This window comes from Pinus tabuliformis, chromosome 6, assembly GCF_031772625.1.
Source record: "Pinus tabuliformis cultivar Carrire ecotype Pingquan chromosome 6, CPIR1, whole genome shotgun sequence".
NCBI lineage: Eukaryota > Viridiplantae > Streptophyta > Pinopsida > Pinales > Pinaceae > Pinus > Pinus tabuliformis.
This window is the reverse complement of record NC_142292.1, coordinates 1,376,627,044-1,376,648,622: the sequence shown is the minus strand read 5'-3', so window position 1 is coordinate 1,376,648,622 and position 21,579 is coordinate 1,376,627,044. Positions and strand designations below refer to the sequence as shown.

At 39.5% G+C, this 21,579-nt stretch overlaps 1 protein-coding gene across 2 annotated transcripts in view; it reads right to left on the bottom strand.

The window, feature by feature from the left end:
* The window catches only part of LOC149263760 (Golgi SNAP receptor complex member 1-2-like), a 256,875-nt gene that overhangs the window by 73,074 nt on the left and 162,222 nt on the right, over window positions 1-21,579 (bottom strand). For both annotated transcript variants that reach the window (XM_089426672.1, XM_089426668.1), the window contains exons 3-4: window positions 14,100-14,189; window positions 13,891-13,962 (exon numbers count right to left, since the gene is read on the bottom strand). In XM_089426672.1, coding sequence (XP_089282798.1) covers window positions 13,891-13,962; window positions 14,100-14,189 — 162 coding nt within the window. The remainder of the gene's footprint in view (window positions 1-13,890; window positions 13,963-14,099; window positions 14,190-21,579) is intronic.

Sequence of the window (21,579 nt, the reverse complement as noted above, 5' to 3'; positions counted from 1 at the left end):
GTTCTCTCCCTTGATTGTGTTAGACATCTTCCTTGAATATAGTAGATTCCTTCCCTGAGATAATCCTTTTGAATGGTTCCTTGATCAAGTGCTTGAGACTGCCTTTTTCTTCTTTCTTCACCAAAGCTCTGATACCATGTTAGAAAATCGAAAAGGCAGAAAGATTTTCTTATTCTTGATAATTACTTGTGATGTTCTTGATTTGTTATTACGATTCTTTATATCTTCTTTCTTTTAGTTCATCAAGCAATTACCAAAGCAAAAGCACATAAAACAATGGACACCAGATGTAGGCACTATGCCAAGGCAAAACCCCCCTCGAGGGGAAAACCCAATCAAAATTCTCTTCCTTTCAATAGTATTCTTTGAGACTCTTCACCCTAGTGACCTAGAAACAGACCAAACCTTCCCTCCACACCAAGTCAACCTCCCAGATCTTCAACCTCTCTTCCAATAACTTCAACTATGTAGCAACTTCCAACATCAGGCAACTTCTGGCATCAACGAAACTTGGAAGACTTCGATCTCCCAAACTAGGGCACAAAACAAAGAGAGAGAGGCACAAAAATTTAATTTTTCTTCTTCTCCTTAGACTCCACCCAACTAGCAATTCCTTTGGCTTCCCGGCTTCGTACTTCGCTCTTCCTCCGACTTCAAGAGATATCGAACTTCTTGTGTGAGAGAGTGCTCCAAATGAATTCGACTTGTTTGTATTTATAGGCTCCATGTGAGGTCAAATTAGTGTCCTTAGGTCGACTTGATCTCTTCTAGGCCGACTTGGCATGGAGGATACATAAATTATATTTGACTCAATACTTAACCATTTTACATTATTCAAAAGCCCAAGAAGGGTCTCTTTAAAAGTACAATGGCTCTATTGACTCAAAATAAATCCTAGAAGTCCTCAATGGGGACTTTGACCTAAAACATGGTGACCCAAGCATGAAACCCATGCTTTAATAAGTCACAATAATAATAATAATAATAAAATTATTTATTCTTTTGACAAGTACATTACAAAATGACTCAAATACATTAAATGAAGACCAAACCTAGTCACATCTTCCAACACTAAACACTAGTAAAACCTAGTCAAATACTAGCCATTCAATGTTGGTCAAACCACACAAATAGTCAATTCTAGTCAACTTTTGACCCAGTCAACTTATCTCCTAGAGTCAACTTCAGACCTATGATTAATCCTACAATCAAACCTGTGGTCAAACAATCCTCTTCTGCGTCAAACTCGGCATATTTGGCAGATCGAACTCTGTCAAACAACAGATCGAACTCTATCAAATAGTGAAGAACTAGCACAGTCAAACCTTCAAGAGTCTTCTCCTTTGACTTCGCACATGTGGCTAGAATAGAAGAGAATATGTGATGATCTAAAATGCTCAAAGAGGTGTCACATTGTGTATATATACTTGTCAAATGGGTGGATTTTAACCAAGAATCGCACCCTTTCATGGTGGGGCCAACCTGACAATTTGGAGCCTAAATTTTATTTTAATTTCCATAATTATTCTAGGCCGACATGGGAGGCCTCTTCGCATGTTGAAATACCTCCTGATGCTACGCAAAAAATCAACAAAGAGAATGCCAAGGATGTAGCACCTGTAAGGTTAAAACACTTGTATCCAAAAAGCATTAGCTCAATGATCAAAAACAATGATTTCCAAATCACGATTTAGTGGTGTACTAATATCATTCAAGTAGGTAGGGAGTCCTCCCTAGTCCCACAAGGGTTATGGACATGTGACCCACCAAAAGTGGGTAACCCATAGAAGAAATTTTTTCTCCCCATTGATCAGCAAGCTAGCCAACAAACTTATGACATAAGAACAAGAGTCATTGCTCAAACAACATAGTCATATACATTACGGTCATAGGTACATTGTTGTCATACACATTATTGTCATATACACAAGTACCACTATCATTCATCATTGTCACAAGCACAAATAACACTGCCTTTCATCATTGTTGTACGCACAACTTTCATTGTCAATAAGAACACATATCACTGACATAATTGTTGTAATAACACTTCCATGCATCATAGTCTTAAGGTCATTGTCTTTTGTCATCAGGTCACTACCATACATTACTGTCATTCATAAGCTCTTCTAACTAGACCTTGTACACTAGTTTCCATACAACCTTTGTCCAAACTGGACCTAATCAATCTAGGAAGAACATCAAACTTGAATGAGCAATCAACATACCTTAGGACATCATGAAAGATACTTCAACCTGAGCACTATACTTTGATATTTCGGCCCTGGTTAGGGCACCCTGTGGCAACTACAGGACTACTATTTTCATGGCCAAACAACCATTCAAATGCTACACTAACCTCCTCCAACTATCCTTCCTATCCCACTGTCGTAGAAGAAACTAGGCCTTGATTTATTGCTCAAATCCTAATCTCAAAGCCTCTATCCAGCATCCACATTAGGGCTCAATCCTACCTGAAATATACACAGAAGATTCGACCCTAATCACAGAGATTTTATCTACAAAATAAGTGCCCAGACTTCAGCACATTAAGACCACAGAACAGGTGTGCCTAAATTTGTCAATTTCGCCACAGAGAGGGTTGCATTTAGGTTTAAGATAAGTCACATATGATCATAGAAGAAAGGCCGCAAAAGGATGCCACAAATAGGATGTAGTTATGCCACAAATATGTTGCATCTGGATGCTCCAATAGGTCGCAGATAGTAACCACAAATAGGCCGCAGAGATGTCACAATTCGGCCGCAGACAAATGCATCAACAATCCATAGATAGATGCCTCAACAGATGTTCGAATTGAATGCACCAAAATGAAGAGGGAGGTACCACTTTATAGTTGTTTCCATATACGAAAGGTCACAACCTTTGGGGCAAGCCGACATGTATTTTTTTTGGAGGGAAACATAAATTTAAATTTGCTTTTGAAAATATATTTTCCACATGTTTTGAAGATTACTTGCCCAAGTAAATTTATGACATTAAATACTAATAAGAGGAGATCCAATTAATAATTTCCTTTACCCAAATTAAAATTCTCTTTGAGGCAAGATGTGTTTCTCTTGGGGAAATTCATCCCATAGTTGCCCCAAATTTCAACACACCCTTTCAGCTAGGGAGGAATTTTCCGACTGCAATATGTGTATCATCTCTTATGTATATGACTCGTCATAGTAGAAGCCCATCTCGTCTCATCTTGTCTCATCTCAGCTCATCTCCACTGAACAATGATGTCCCAATCTAAAGAGGAAGAATCATCAGAGGGGAGATCAATTAACCATTAGGGTAAAGATCCTCCAAACCCTATATCCAATGACAATAGGGGAGATAGATTTACCACTCCTTGGTAAAGATCTTCCATACCCTGTGTCCACCAATTGATTCTCATTGACCATAGGGGAGATCGACTTACCACTAGTGGTAAAGATCATCTGTACCCTATGTCATTATCTAACATGATTCTCGGTGATCAAGTGGTTGAACACCATGCATCCCAAACTTAGGGAGATCAATTACCAAATGTGTCTGCCTAAGGTAAAGATCCTCCATATCTAAGTCTCCTCACTCATTGGCCAGGGTAGTGGCAATCCCAACAAGCCCAGCCTGTGGGTAGGATGCATGTTGGGTATGTACTCCATCAAGTCTCAGACTTGACTAGGGGAGCTCAACTTATCAAAATGATAAGGATCCTCCAAACCCTATAGCTCCAAGGAGTACCCCACACCACCAAGAGCTCACAGTGCTCAGTGTTCGTGATCAACCAAGATCCCTTCTTGAAAGGGATACTTTGTCCACAACTCCAAGCTACTCTCTGAAAACAAATAACCTCCCTTTTGGCAAAGGATTGGTGAGAATGTCAACGACCTGCTCATTAGTTGAAGCCAACCTGCTCATCAGTTGAAGCCTCACTACTTCCCTTTGTGCTAGAGCCTCATCGCCCCCTTTGTGTTGGAGCCTCAATGCTCCATCAAAAGTCACACTATTTGCAATATGATCAGCCACTACTAGGCAGAGTGCACTGGAAGTCATGAAATCAAAGCAAGACCTATACTAAAGTAACACCTCAATGTGTTCTTCCTGTTCACAGCACTCCAAGTTCACTTGACATCAACATATCTCACCAATCATAGCACTACATCAATCCATGACTGATTGTATCATCTAGGTATCTCAATACCAGCTTTGTGGTATTCCAATATACATGACTAGGCTCAATCTGTCTCAATGAATATGTTGCAAATCAAGGATCCATCTGGCTACCTACTAATCGTGGGATCCACCAAATCTTAATTTGAAGAGGAGTCTCTCAACTGCTTCAATGTAATTCATCATCCTAAATCTCTAACAGCATGCTTCCTTTGACAAGGAAGACCTCATCATCTCTCTACTACCCTTCTGATCTCAAGAAGTGGATCACCTAGGGCGGAGATGATCTGATCCTATCAGAAAATAATTTATTAGCATAAGAAAAAAAATCAAAGACATACCTTCAACCTTAAAGAGAGGTTGGAGTCTGCAACACATGTCCACCAATCCAAGCATACAAAGCTCAAGAGCCTTACTAGAGTCCACATGGGGCTTTCTTCAGTCTGCAATCAGGAGTCTCCTTCTCATGTGCCACAAAGCCTGAGGTAGCTCTTGGTATGCTTCTTCCTTAACTATCATGGATGAAGCCAACTACACATACATATGATATCTTGCAACAAGTGCTAGGATCTTAACATAGTCCTTTCCTTCTGAGAACACATTCCTTATCATTGTTGAACTTTCTATCAAGGAAGCATTTGACATTATTTTATCTTTTGACATAATGGTCCTTAGCACCTTGCATGAAGGATATATTTCTTTCAGCATCTCCTCTCAGAACATGATAGTCTACTCCCTCTAAATAGGAAACCTCTTTTAGTCATAGTCATCAACCTGGGAGACTACAATCCTTTCTCTGAGGTTTGAACCCTTGTACATTTTCAAACGCCACTCTAATCATGGGATGGCTCTACATCCTCCTCAATCTCGATATTGAGGACTAGGTCCTTCCATCCATCTAATGTACCTGTTGACCCTAGAACAAGAGCAAGAGCAATAATAGAAAAGTAAATAAACATAATGAAGGTGTACTTGATGATGAGGTAGGATTGTCTTTCTTCTCTAGATATGAGAGTAACTCCTTCATTTTCCTGCACTAGTTCTCTCTTGATCCTGCCTCCATGAGTCACCATTGTCCATCAACCATATGTCAATGTCGTCTTCTTAAAAAAATACATCCTCTTGAGCACCACATGCATTCTCATTCTACATTCTCCCAAGCCTGGCTATCAATGTACAAGATCACCACAGCATCTACATCATACCATCTCCTATTGGGAGACCATCCCTTCTAGGGTTACTCTGAATCTGTCACAGGTACTTAAATAACACAATGGCTTCTCACTGATCATATCATTGTGAAAATTCCTCAACCGCAATTTTTACTACAGCAAACTGATGTTACTTCTCCTACTTGCCAATTCATACAAGGTATTCACTGTGTGCTATGGTAGATATCGAATTAAATACAATTGCAACCTTCACTTAATTAAATTATATGCAGAAACAAGAGACTAAGCAAGAAACAGAATACAACACAATAACACCGTTATTTTTGGACAAATGTCCCTGGAAAAACCCAATGTGGGAAAACGGATGCCGCAGATCTGAGGGTTTATTATTATTAAGCAGTAGCAAATTCTAAATACATCTCTGAATAGCTCAAGGGTTATTCAATTACATAAAGAGAAATATTGGCAGAAAGATTTGTGAGATTACCTCACACAATCACTGAGAAAAATCTTGGCTGATCCAATCACTGGATGAGGTGCCTCTGGCAGGCCCTGCGCTTCCTCTGCGCAGTCCTCACACAGTCCCTACGTCACCCCTCTAGGCACTGCATCACCCAGTCAACTAATCGATTTGTTTCATGGAGTCACTGTTCTCAGCCTCCCGGCTCCCGGCTTCTGAAAACTGACTCTGCTGTAAAATTTCTGACTCTCTCTCACCCTCTGCATTGCCTCTCTGTGGCCCTACGTCAGCCTCTGCATGAGAGCTGCTAGATCACTCTCTGCCTCTCTCTGCTGATGATTCTCCAGCTGAGAAAATCTCTTTCTCTATGGATGCTATCCCTACCACTCAACTGCAAGAATCTACTCGATCAGAATTTCCTCCTGAGAACTTCTCACTTCAGAAATTCGATCTCTTGATCTGTTTTCCAAATGACCCTCAAGCCTCCTTAAATAATCTTCCCATTGACATTCAACAGCCCAAATTAGAAGCTAATCAATGGCTAAAGATCATTTATGCTTGATCATCGTCTTCTTATAGAAGTTACAACCATAGTTAGATTAATACCCATTAATTATTTTAATTTCTTAAGTTTAGACTTAGGGACCCATTAAAAATAATTAATTATTTCAATAAAACTGTCTTTGAGTGGAATTTCCCAAAATGCTTTATGGGTTCTTTGGAATACATTGGCCCAAGCGTCCCTGCAAAATTTGAGAGTTAGAGCACATCCGATGCTACCAAAAATCAACAATCATCTCATAAAGAAATTATGAATTATACTATGATTCCGATGTTATAGAACCTAGGCCTTTTCAATATCCAAGGCCACTCCTGGGGTTTTCTCTCAAACCCTAACCTTTATCTGTAAGAACAAGAGCTCTCTAGGGTTTCCTTCAAACCCTAGCATTCTTTTAGGTCTCCAACATCTTCATCTCTTTTACTCTGCTTGATCATGAAATCCATCATAGGTGTCTACACGGGGGTGATCTTAATGACTTTTCTTCAACCCAACTCTGATCCCATGTTAATTTTTAGGGCTAAATTGTTCTTTGTTGTAGATAATTGCATTTTTAAACCTTTTCAACAATTTACACATTACATTCACCCCATAATATCATATCACCATTAACAATTATGTAGAGAGAACAATAACATCAACAATGCAGCAAAATAGAAAGGAACAATAAAAGAAAAGCATACACAATAAAGACACCAGGATTTAGGTCAAAGACCAAGGTAAAAGCCCACAAGGGGCAAAACCCAGCCAAATTCTTCTTCTTAGATATTCATCAAATGTTCAGTTGAGATACAAAGTGCAATAAGTATGAGACACATCTTTCAACATCCAATACATTAAGCCAATCCAGGATTCTACAAGATCCTTTTGAGATGGTAGCAGACAAGTATATTAAAGAGGCATACACAAGCCTCCATATCACTGTCACAAGTAACACATGTATCTGTCAAGTATTCCTGATATCATTGTCATAAGGACACTGCCACACACCATAGTCATAAGAGCACAACATACATCACTATCACTATCATACTGCATACATCATTGTCACTGTCATAGAGCACTTCACTGTCACTGTCATAGAGGTTTTGCCATGCAGGGATACTGCCACACAACTTAGTTATAAGGACATTGCCATTAGAACACTACCACACATCTCTGTCATAAATACACTGCCATATATTACTAATATAAGAACAAGAGCCACTGCTCAAACAACATAGTCATGTACATTATGGTCATAGGGGCACTGTTGTCATACACATCAATGTCATATACACAAGTACCATTATCATTCATCATTGTCACAAGCACAAATAACTCTAGCTTTCATTATTGTTGTAAGCACAATATTCATTGTCAATAAGAACACATATCACAGCCATAATTGTTGTAATAACACTTCCATGCAACATAGTCTTAAGGTCATTGTCTTTTGTCATCAGGTCATTGTCATACATTATTGTCATTCACAAGCTCTTCTAACTAGCCCTTGTACTGCCATACAACCTTTGTGCAAACTGGACCTAATCAATATAGGAAGAACTTCAAACTTGAATGAGAGATCAACATACCTTAGGACATCATGAAAGATACTTCAACCTGAGCACTATACTCTGATATTTCAGCCCTGGTTAGGGCACCCTGTGGCAGCTATAGGACTGCTCTTTTCATGACCAAACAACCCTTCAAATACTATGCTAACCTCCTCCAACAAGCCTTCCTATCCCTGTGCTGTCTTACAAGAAACTCGTCTTGCATTTGGATGCTCCAATAGGCCGCAAATGGTAGCCACAAATAGGCTGCAGATAGATGCCTCAACAAATGTCTGAATTGAATGCCCCAAATTAAAGAGGGAGATGCCAATTTACAGTTGTTTCCATATACAAAAGGTCACAACCTTTGGGGTAGGCCGACATGTATTTTGTGTTGAGGGAAACATTAATTCAAATTTGCTTTTGAAAACATTTAAATATATTTTCCACATGTTTTGAAGATTACTTGCCCAAGTAAATTTGTGACATTAAATAATAATAAGAGGAGAGCCAATTGCTAATTTCCTTTACCCAAATTAAATTCTCTTTGGGGCAAGATGGGTTTCTCTTGGGGAAATTCACCCAATAGTTACCCCAAATTTCAACATTTATGTAATCATATGCTTTCATTAGATGTTTTGAGGCATACTAATATGGATCATAGGCCAAGTTCGATGATTGACTGCTCTTGATTGTACCCTTGTTCCCATGCTTCACCTGGGAGGATATCATTTGCCCTTAGTTCTATGTGACCTTCCATGAGGTTCGTCCTTCAAGAGGGGCACTAATAGGAGCCACTGATTGAAGTAGCATGCCCAAGGTAATCCATACTTGTCACCTTCCATGTTTCCCTTATTATCCACATCCATTCGTTGGGTCGATTGTCATTTGTCATTGGCACTAGCACCTTACATCCTCAACTCTAATTCAAGGCCCGTAAATTTTCCCTGAGAGGTTGATGCAATTGAAAGAAAGCTAAAAGCATATGAAGCCACAAATAAAGAAAAAGGAAAAATCCAAAATATGGTTGGGACATAGTAAGCATCTGAGCAGAAGGCTAGCATGAGCTCTACCCCCTCATTAGCCATCACCTAGTTCCCCAACATGTCATTCTCTATTTGAAAGGAACTCTTAAATGTCTCAACCTCAATGAGCCAAAAATTGTTACATCCCTAAGGGGTATCGAAAAAGCATAAAGCAAGTTGGGCCTCCTAAGCTAAGCAATAATGAAAGATAATCATTAAAATAAAAGGCGCACTAGAGAAATGGAAAAAGCAGGCCGAGGAAAGGGGTAACTCATTCCTCCACGGATGCTCCCTCTTCTTATTAGATTACTTAGAGACGTCGAACCTCCTTCAACTAGTACCATGGCTATCACCATCTTCCTTGAAGTCTCGCCCCATTCCATCACCACCTTTATCACATGCACCTATGCATTGATGGGCCTACCTGTGAAATGTACTTCCCCTTAGGGGTTGGAAGCAACTACTAGGGCTAATGGCATAATCATCCCTAACATAAACGTAGTAACTTGCTTACAAATCCTAAGCTAGAAAGACAATGGAAGGCAAGGTTGTGGGAACCATTTTTGTGCCCCTAAACATTAAATATGGTCCACTTTGATACGTTACTAGTTTTTGTCCCTAATGATGTTGATGTCACTCAATCTTGAGGGTATGTTTCAGTTGGTTCATTAATCATGCAACAAATATCATTTGAAGGACGGCTTGACACCTATCAAACACCATTCAGAGGATGTTTTACCTAGTCTTCAGAGCAAAGATGAATTTGCACCCCCAACGTTGCCCTCTTGAGATGAATGTTGAGCTTTAAGGAATCTCCACATGGTGGAGTGCCCCTTGCTACACCTCCAAATGCTAAAATGTTGAGCCACAAAGCCAAGGCATTGCCTTGTTTGATGATGTGCCCAAATGAACCCAGGACGCCCCCATACTGGCCTTGACCTTGTTTGATGGACATTGCCTTGTTCCAAAGCCCAGAGGATGATGAAGATCACTGAGATGACTTGGGACGTTTAGCACATCATGCATAGATGCCAACGCTTGCCCCAGAGGTTGCCATGTCTTCCCTACATGCCCTTGGGAGTCACATGTGCATCCTTGATGATGACATCATGATAGAGGAGATGTACCGATGCACTTTGATGATTAGCTTGGATTGAGAAGCACTCATGGACCCCCTTTGTCACTTGCTTGATGGAGATTGTCCATTCTAGGAGGATGACTTCATGGTCGAGAACATTTATTCCTACGTGTGGGAGATTTTTATGCATTTATTATGTTCTAAAGTTATCTTAAGGTCGACTTGTGACATTTAGGCCTAGTTAAATGCTCCAAGCAAACTTATGGAAAGTGACTTGGTTGCCCTCATATAAATAGAGGGAAGTCACTTTCATTGTTGTATCATAACACATTCATTCACTCCTCTCTCTCTTAAGAAGTGTGCATTATCTCTCTTGTACTTTTCCCTTGGATGTGATGGATATCTAATGGAGAAAATTGCCATGGGAGGGAGATTCTTGCATGGAGAGCCTTGTTTGGGATTTATGAAGTGATTCTTGTTAGAATTGAGTAAGTTTATTGGTATTATCTTCCATTTTGCATGCTATATTTTTGAAATTAGGGTTTCTATTTGTGCCATATTAAAAGTGCAAAATCTTTCATGAATCTTGATTCTTTATGGTATGTAAAATTTGTCTTGTAAGAATCCATCAAGGGAAATTGATTTATGCATCCCTTGATCTTAAATCTCCCACATAGAGAAGTCGTTAGGGTTTATAATGAAAGAAATTTAGTCTTCCACCCTCTTCATCCAAGGCTCTCTATTATTGACCTAGACCTAATAGACTCCCTTGCCCAATTGAGAGAAAGAACTAGTCTAGTTGTGGTGATCATCTTAAATTTACTTCTTTTACTAATTTCTAGGTCGCTAGGGTTAGGGTTTGGCTTGAATTTGCATGTTATGGTAATTTGCATCTATATGTCAATTTGCTATGGATTAAAAATTGCATTTAATAAATTGAAAAGGAAAAATCTAGCATTTATTGCATCTTTACGCCCAAATTAGGATTGACGTCTAGACTTTTTTTGTTGTTTTATGCATGTTAAAGAGAGTTAAATCACTAAAACTCCAAAAGTTTCCTTTTCCCTATCTTACCCCTTGATAGCCTTTGATACTTTGTTGAATCTATCTCTCAGAGGCTATTTCTTGGCTGTTATATGCTTTTCCATGTTGTAATCTTGCATATCATAAAAACCCTAGTTTATAGCAGCCCTTTTCTATTCCATTGGGATTGATGGAAAGTGTACTCAATTGCTTGTATCTCTTACCACGGCCCTCAAGGCTCTTCCTTCCTAACCATTAGACCATGTATCACCATTAAGCCCTTGTTTGTTGAATATCCTTTTGGACGATTTCTTTAGGGAAGCCTCCCTTGTGGGGAAAACATCCACCAGTTAAATCACTAAAACTCCAAAAGTTTCCTTTTCCCTATCTTACCCCTTGATAGCCTTTGATACTTTGTTGAATCTATCTCTTAGAGGCTATTTCTTGGCTGTTATATGCTTTTCCATGTTGTAATCTTGCATATCATAAAAACCCTAGTTTATAGCAGCCCTTTTCTATTCCATTGGGATTGATGGAAAGTGTACTCGATTGCTTGTATCTCTTACCACGGCCCTCAAGGCTCTTCCTTCCTAACCATTAGACCATGTATCACCATTAAGCCCTTGTTTGTTGAATATCTTTTTGGACGATTTCTTTAGGGAAGCCTCCCTTGTGGGGAAAACATCCACCACTAAATAGCTGGAGAGAGGCCATTGACGTGACAATGGTGGCTGATATCTTTGTTGCAATAGGACCTAAGTTGCCTAGTGAGGCTTTGCACTAGGCCTGCTAGATTTTGCAGTAACAAGAACCACGTAAGTTGGGACACACTCCCCAAGAGGGCGATTGAGCCTACATATCAAATTTGACTACGTCAGTAGTCCTAACCACACCTAGCAATACAATAGAAGAATAATGTATAACTTGAGCCATGATTACAACTAATGATGTACATGAAAGTGTTGTAGCCACATGTACAGATTAAAAGGTATATTTTTAAGGTGGTGCTATACCCATCTAAATATGATGTGATAATCAATATTCCCTCTCAAATAGCTTCCATCCCCTCATCCTCCAATAGGGCAAGATCTGAATAACCATAGCTTGATCACCAGAAAAGTTCAACTTTTGGAAACTTCAGTTTTCTTTCGGCCTCTTTGTTTCAGTAAGTATTTCTGCAATGTAGTTTGAACTTGACCAACTACATAAAGCATCCCGGTATGCTGATTAAACATCCCTTGCTCTAACTGTGTTCCATCAAGCATTGTTAGAAACTTAAATCACAAACATTCCTCATTGCAAAATATGTTCCCTGCAAAGTTACAAGTTGTAACAAGTATTCCTACTATTTTGTACAGCACTTTGTGCCATGTTTCACCAATACCGTGCAATAATTGTGCAACTACATGAATGATGTCAAGGATCTAACTGGCCACTTTAAACATATTATTGCCTTCCAACCTCAATAGGATTGCTCATTGTAAGTTCCCGGTAGAAAATATTTTAAATGAGCCAAAAATATAGTCAATACCGGTCACCCAACCAATGACTCTCTTGAAGTAGAAAAATGGTTATAATCAAATGAATAAAAGAAATTCCTCTGAAAAAAGTAACCAGTAGACTCAATGACTAGTAATCAGGAGCTTTCTTAAACTTTGATTTAGAAACAAGCATATGCTCAAAGGGAACCAAATCAGTTTAGTCAAACCATTGAAATAGGCATCAATTCTGCTCCTGTGTTTAAAGGAAAACAAAAGAAAAACAAGTACTTACTCCCAGCCTATAGTTAGCAGTGAACGTCAAACGTAGCATCTACTGCTCCTACTTTATCTAATCCACCAGATTTTGTTTATGTACAAGACAGATAACGGTAAAAGACAGCAGTTTCCAAGACACAAAAATATTAGAACATTACTCTAGCACTATCTTATTCGACCTCAAAGTGCTACTTTCATATTTTCTGTCAAGATGTCTCATGCAAAGGCTTTTCGCGAATAAGGATTTTATGTACAAGCAGCTTTATCGATAAGTTGAGTAAAGAAACTAAGTTCTAGTATTGTGTACTGAAGACCTGCAATCATTTCTTTCAAGGATCTTCCAGAACATTACCAATTTCAACACTCTGCTGGACATTGGATAAACCAATGCTCCCCGTGTGTTTTGTGACATGGACTAACTGCTTCTCTTGGATCCTTATCTCTGGCGATGCGATCGTTGACTAACACCTGCGGGTTTTGGTCTAATGGCAATCGTGATTCCCAACAAGTGGTATCAGAGCATAGGTCACGAGTTCGATACACACCCGGCTCACGTTGGGGGGGAGATTGTTGGACATTGGATAAACCAACTCTCCCCATGTGTTTTGCGACATGGACTAACCACCTCTCGTGGATCTTTATATCTGGCAATGTGATCGTTAACTAACACCTGTGGGTTTTGGTCTAATGGCAATCGTGATTCCCAACGCACTCTTCAATCTGCCCTGGTTTTAGATGCACCTTGTGCAAATGAATAAGTTGAGTTTAACAAGAAAACAAGTTCCAGTGTTGTGTACTACATCCTGCAATCATCTTCTTCAAAGATCTTCCAGAACATTACCAATTTAGCATTCTTCAAGTTGCCAAGGTTTTAGATGCACCTTATACCCCTACTTGTGCAAATGAATATGTTGTTCCATTGGAATGACAAGTTTTTGTGTCAATAATATTCCTTGCTTTGGTCCTCGAATACCATCTTTACATGAGAAATTTCGGTAAATTTTGGGTTAAGACCTGCAAAATCTTGTATCAAACTGATATAGCTTAGAAAAAAGAATCAACCAAGTGCCAACACTATCCTCTGTATGAACTTTTGGAGAACAGAATCAAATCTTACCTGGGAAATGCTTCCATGTATGGCTGCCCTCTCTCGTAGCAAACTTGGTCCAGGCGACATACTTCCGGAAGCCTGAATGAAGTTGCCCAAAAACACAAAATTCTTCTTCAATAAAACAAAAGACATGCCATGCAGAGAATGAAGTCTGAAAAGCATAAATTATTTAAATTAACAATTATTTCTAATACATCCCAAGCCTATATACACACCTTGTACTCACTGATGTCATTACGAACAGACGTAAGGAGCTCAGCATGCTCCCTCATGGCATTAATGTTTCCTTTTGTGCGCTTAAATTCCTACCCAATTAAAGAAAGAAAAAAATAAGAAAAAGACCAAAACTTGTAAATGGGGTCAGATGTTCAGGGCCCAGGCAACCAAAGATAACTAATCTTTTATTATTTCAATATAGCACATCAATCTTTTTTTTGTAATGCTTAATGTAGAATTAAAGTAACATAAGCTAAATGCAACTAAATAGATGATATGAAATACTGCAAAGAAATACTAAATAATACAAGAAAACAAGGCAATGGAACTGTTAGGCAACATGCCATTAACCATCTCTAAACAATGTCAAAGAATATGGTTGCAACATCTCTCAGAAGTATACAATGGTTTGTATTTACTATTAACATGTCCACTCTACATCTTTGGAAGAGAAGGGCTCCCAAATTTCATGAAGGATCATTGGACACCCAGATTTGCATTGTTACCTCAAACCTCTGATCTGTAGAGATCCTTAGGCCTTAAAATTGATCATAAACAATATCAAAAATGTTCAACACATTATTCAATCCAAAACCCTTAGAGTAAGGCAATGCCATACAACGACCATTTTATGGAAAGATCAATTTATGTGCACTTGCATCTTTGAGGGGATAACCCCAACCCCCCAATGAGCTAAGCTCCAATACAATAATATTCTGATACACTATTCATATGGAGGACTCAATCCTTATTTATAGCTAGCTAGAAAACCCTAATCATAACCAAATGCAAACTACCTAGTGAGCCATCTTTAACGAGGCCACAATACATTTATTCAATGCTCACTATCTTGTGGACCTTATTCAATAACAACAAACAAAATGGACATATACCACTGTACATTACATGGCCACCATACCGACACTATTATATGGGCCACATTACATGGTCACCATGTTGGAAAATCTGCACATTGTAACTTATTTTCCTTACCTTGATAATTACTTTTGATGTTAGATGTTCTTTTATTACTTCTTTAGTTTTGTTCATCAAGCAATTACCAAAAACAGGAAGATCACAAAGAGACAGAGTATGATATAGGCTCCAAGCTAGGGAAAAACCCCTCCAAGGGGAAAACCCGGAAAAATTCTTCTCTTCTTCTTTAGAATCTGCTTACAAAAGAGACTTCCAAGACCCAAAGACCCAAGCCAACAAGCCCTCCAAGACCTAAATCAGCCCCCAGCAAGATCTTCCTAGCGACAACTTCCAGTACTTCGATACTACTACTGCAACTTCGTCTCCCTCCAACTACTTCAAAATTTCAACTTCTTGTAGCTGGCAGCTTCACAACCCTAGCGAGACAGAGAGAGAAAGATAACCCTTGACGAACTTTGACGTATGCTTCTCTTCTTCATCCTCCAGCTACTCTTCTTCACCTTTGTTATCGCAAATCGAACTAGTTTGAGATGAGTGTGCAAATGAGGTCAAGCTCCCTTCTATTTATAGGCTTTCTTGAGGGTCGAATAGCCCTCCGTTAGGTCACCTTGTCCTTGCTCATGGGTTGACTTGGTCTTGGGCTTATCCATGGCTTTTACATGATAAAATAAATATTTTTCTTCATTACAATGAGTCCAAATGGGACTATGACACATGACCAATATTATTATTTATCCTAGAAAGACCTAGAAGACCTAAAAGCACAAAGAACATGCTTTTGACTCAAACTTGAGTATGAAACCCATACTCCAAAATAAAATATAATTTCTCTTTCTTTCATTTTCTTTCTTTATAAAGAATATACAATGTCATGATTACAATTACATCATAATGAAGACCAAACCTAGTTACAATTTTCAACACTCCCTCTTAACTAGGGAGGTATTCATGGTACAAGGAATCTCAATCTTGAAGCATTCTCATAAGAAGAGTTGGATTGATAAGCCATCTTTTGTCAAGCATCTTTATATCATAATCAGCATTGTCCCTATTACCCACCATTTTGTGGGTGATATCCCTAGGACAATTTTTTTCTCCAGGATGATCCTTAGCTGACAACCAGCAGCGCCTTGCAGCCACCAACTAGCTCGTTGTGCCATTTCTCCACCACCTGAGCCAGTCATGTGGTCCCTCACCCATCTGCCATGATCATCTGTTTGAAGGTGGGCCTCCTGAACCTAAAGGTATGCCTTGTAATTTGGTAATTGAGTATTGTAGTTTGTTTATCATGGACACTTCTAGGCATGGATTAATGGGGGATTCAGCGGAAATAATGGGCTAGGTCTGTGCTCTTTTCCCCTAGACCCCCTTGAGATATTAACCTTGGATTCTAGTCCCATGGGATCTCTTTTACTAACCATTTGACTTTAGGGATGGTATGTCATGGGAAACCCTAATTTTGGTTGCGTGGTCATGCTCCCTTATCTGCATATATTACCCCCCTTTCCACTCATTACTTCCCCATTCATCATTTCTCCCACCCGGGTCCACATTCCTCCATTGGGTCCACATAGGGCTAGCTCTCCCCTTCTCCTTGCCCGCACCTTGAGTCAGGCCTAGAATGATGCCCCAGAGGTTGATGCAGCTAAAAAGAAAGGCAAAAGCATATTTGGCCACATTCAACAAGAAAATGTACCACAAAATGCAAAATATGGTCAGGACAAACACATTTACCATGTGGGCAGAAGCCAATATATGAGTTCTACCCCATCATCATGACCATCACCTTGGTTCCTACAAGTTCTATGAGCCTCCTTCATCATATAGGAAACCATGATTGTCCCAAACCCTGGTGGGAAATGAACCACCCTACCTTAAAAGGGGGTATTCACTGCTATATCTTATGCATCATGCTCTTACCCCTTGAGCCCCAAGCAATTAATCAAAGAAAATCATAAAAAGGCAAAAGGCATATAAAGAAGGGTGGAAAAATCAAGGTCGAGGCACCTCATGTACCACGGTTGCTCCCTCTTATACATTATAAACCCAAGTGTGGACTTCCCTTTAACTAGTTTCCCTTCTCATCCCTTACTTCATTCACCTATCTGTCACATGCCACCAGCTTTTGAAGGATGTACCTTGAACAAATTATCCCCTTTAGAAGTAGAAATCACCTAATAGGATACTTGGTTCACCCCATTTGGAGTTTAAGAGGCATTGGCACATCTTAAAGCCCATTATGGAATGGCATGCCATTATGAAGTCCCCACGTGTGGTCCATGGTTGGTAAGTTAATTTACTCGATTTCTCTAATTACTTGTTGTATTGGAAGGCTAGGTGATGCATTGAATCTTATGTAGGATTGCAGATGGTTTCGTCTTGGGTTTAGTTTCCCTATACGGGGTCCTAATCCTCCAGAGGGGCATATTGGCACATGTAGGGTGTGTGTTGAGAGCCATGGGCCTCCACAGCAATAAACAGTACTCCATGGATCCCCGAGCATGTTCAAAGATTGCTCGAGATTCACCTATTGGACAAGGAAGATACACCTGGTTCACCTTTGCCCAGCCAACCCCACAGATGTACCATACACTTGGTCGTTGAACCAAGACTTGTAGGATGATGTGGCATCACCTACACCATCATTAGAGCCCTTGCAGATAATCTACAAGCATCTTCGACTCATTTGGAGACCCATGAGGTTATTATTGTGCCCCCACACCCACTTGGAGCACCACAGGTTTATCATTTGGAGAACAAGGGGTCAACCCCTTGTCCATCACTTTTGAGGGTTCTATTATTCATTATGGCACCTATGGACCTCATCATGCCACTTGGAGGGCCCTACGACATGTATTATTCATCATATGACCTCTTAAGAGGCTTATTCTTTCATTTGTGAGCTAGTTAGGTGGGCTTCTCACCAAAAGATAGATTATTAGCACATTATTTTATTTTTGGGGCTTATGTAGGCCAAGGATACTAATTCGAACTCCTCATTATTTTATAAATACAAGTGAGATGAGTTCATTTTCTCATCATCACTTTGGATTGGATCTCTTCTCTCTCTTGAGAATTTCGCACTTTTTCTTGGAGGATGAATTGGAGCTTTATGGATGAATTTTGATGTGTGGATTTGGTTTATCTTATCTTGGAGCTTCTTTATTGTTAAATTGTGGATGGTTGGATATGTTCTATTACATGTAAGTACATGCTTTTAATGCTACTATTGTTTTACTTTGTTTTTCGTTATTTTTAGGGCTAATTTTTGCATGCATTTACTGCTTAAATTGTGGAATTTTGTCTCTATATAGCATCTCTCAATGTATGGGCCATGTAATTTGAATGAAATCTCCTAGGGATAATTCTATCAATGAATTCATCTTGATAAGCCATCACCTTTTGCACATCAAAGTATAAAAGTTGCAAGATTGCTTCTCTTTGACCTAGAAGGCTAGCGAAGTAGTCTTGAGGCCTCCTTGACTAAGAACCAAAGGTCCTCATTCATATTTATCATAGACTCCATTCTCCCAAGACTAAGGCACTGATCTACCAAGAGGTGGTCACCTAAAATCAACTATTTTTCACCTTTTCCTAGGTCTAGCCAAGTTGGGTCACCTAGGGCATCATTTTCCCAACAAAGTAGCCCTCCAAAAAGTTCGATCTCCTAGCTTCTCCTGCGTTGGTGTTTCCTCAAGGCCTCCTCCAATTTTGAAGCCATTCTGACGGTGGAGTTGTGAGAAAAGCCAAGCCCTAGCTCTAAGATCAAGCTTTGCCCTAGTATCCCCAAGGCTAGTGCCTAATTCAACACCCTTTAGTGAAAAAAATTTCTTTGATCCTTTTCCCCTCCTTGTTTGGGGTTAAGAACATCATTGGTTTCTAAACTCTTTCCTCCTACCCTAGACTGGGTCCAATTGGTCCCCTGTGGTCCCATTCCTTTGAAAAGACAATTCTTCAAGAACGATCTCGGATACCAATGTCAACAAGGATTTTGGGGATTGGGAAACTCTTTCACAAGTCATATTCCCTAAACCTAACCCTCAAATCCTCCCATCCTTCTCCTAGAAGACATTGTACCTTGCTTAGAAAGCAAGCAAGCTCTATTCTTCAACCTCTTCTGGAAAGGGATTATTTGGGTCACTCCATATCCATTTATTGATTTATCCTTCATTGGTGACTCCATAATATATTGGGCCTCCTCCCATCAGTGAAAGTTCATAAAGAGTGGGCTAAGTCTCCATTTGTTGTCCTTGGTCTAGCATTTGCCCTTTAGAGATCCCCTTTAGGTCCCCTGCTAGTTTGAGCAATAACAATCCCTGAAGGCCTTAACTGGACAAGCTCATCTTTAATTATGAGCATTATGCCGGGAGGCTTTACATGAGCTGCCACACTACCTCTCAAGGCACATACCCCATCCAAATGTCCACAAGGTATGTCCTTTTAGGACTATTCTTATCTTGGATTCCCAAACCTGGATCCTCAAAGAATATTGGTCCTCTTCGACTACTCTTATCTTGGATGCCCTACCTCATCCTCAAAGAGTATCAGTCACCAACTTCTTTCCCTGGATTCTCCAATCCATAAGAAGTTTCAATCTAGATGCTTATCCAATCCTCTGAACTCCATTCTTTCTTTATGGCCTTCACTAAGACTTACGGTTGTTAGTCCTAGTCTAGTGCCTGACCCATAAAGACAAAAACTATTCGATATCACTCCCTCTCAACTAGGGAAGAGATATCCACCAAACCAAGCTTGCCTCTTAGGTACTCAAGCTTCTTGTTTGGTAACACTTTAGTCAATATGTCAGCTACCTGTTCATCTGTAGGTAGATAGTGCAGCACTACGACTCCATCTCGTACCAAGTTTCTGAGGTATTGGTACTTGTTGTTTATATGTTTCGTCTTTGCATGAAACACCCAGTCTTTCGTCAATCTTATGCAACTATGATTATCACAATGTATCCATGCAGGGTTAAGCAGTCCTTCAAACAATTCTGATAGTAACTTCCTGAGCCAAGTTGCTTCCCAACAGACCTCGCTTGCAACAACATATTCATCTTCAGCACTACTCAAAGCAACGGTATCCTCTTGTTGTGCTTCTTTCGTCTATCTCACTACCACCCCAATCTGAATATGTATATCCTGTAAGTTGGATTTCATTCCCAATATACCTGAGGCAGTGATGTATAGTCCCACGCAAGTACCTTAGGATATGCTTAGCTGCAATCCAATGATCATGTTTTGGCTCCATCTGAAACTGACTAAGGACATTTACTGCAAAACAAATGTTCGGTCTGGTATTCACCAAGTACATCAAGGACCCAATCAATTGTCTGTAGCAAGTCGAATCTACCGGACTAGATTCTAAACTCCTCAACCTTTTCAAATTTGAAATCATAGGAGTCATCATGGGATTGCAATCCATCATGCCATATTTCTGAAGCATCTTGATTACATACTTACCTTAACCAAGATATATCTCTATTGGATTTTGCCATACTTCTAGTCCCAAATAATAGTGTATAATCCCAAGATCCTTCATATCGAATTTTGTTGTTAATTGCTTCTTGCATTCCTGAATCTGATGCTCTACTCTTGTAACTAGTAGATCATCCACATACAAAAGTATTATAACTGGCTCATCCTAGACCACCCTGATATATAGGTTAGAATCTGTAGTATTGTTTATAAAACCAAGTCTCGTGAGGTATGCATCCATTATTGCATACCATGCTCTTGGCGCTTGCTTTAAGCCATATAGAGCCTTCTTCAACCTACAGACATGAGTTTCCCTCTGATTTATTTCAAATCCCTGAGGCTACTCAATGTAGACCTCCTCATCAATGGTCCCATTCAGGAAAGTTGTCTTGACATCCATTTGATGAATGTTCCAACCCATAGAAGCAATCAACAAAACAAGCGATCTTATTGTTGTATACCTAGCTGTGGGAGCAAAGGTTTCCTCATAATCAATCCCTTCTTTTTGTGAGAAGCCCCTTGCTAAAAACCTTGCTTTGTATTTGTCTATGCTCCCATCTACATTGTGCTTTATCTTATAAATCCATTTTGAAGTGACTATCGATTTGTCACTAGGCCTAGGGATAATCTCCCATACATTGTTCTTCATTATGGACTGGTATTCTTCCTGCAACGCATTCCTCCATCCTTGATGCTTCGTTGCATCCTCATAGGAGGAAGGTTCTATCTCAATCATGTTGAGATATGTAACTAGGTTCGGTCTTCATAATGACATATGTAATCATGATTTTTATCTATTTAATGAAAAGAAAAAAATAAATTTATTATTGTTATTCTTGAGGCATGGGTTTCATGCTCAAGGGAAATTTATTTTTAGGTCAAGCACCCATTGAGTGCTTCTAGGTTTCTTATAAAGTCAATTGAGTCATTGCCATGTATTGAAGACCCATTTGGGCATGTTACATATTTTAAAGAAAATTTATTCGAGTCCAAATAGAGTCAAAAGACCCTCCAAGACCTCGTAGTGGCACAAAGATCAAGTCGGCCTACATGAAGGGGCAAGTCC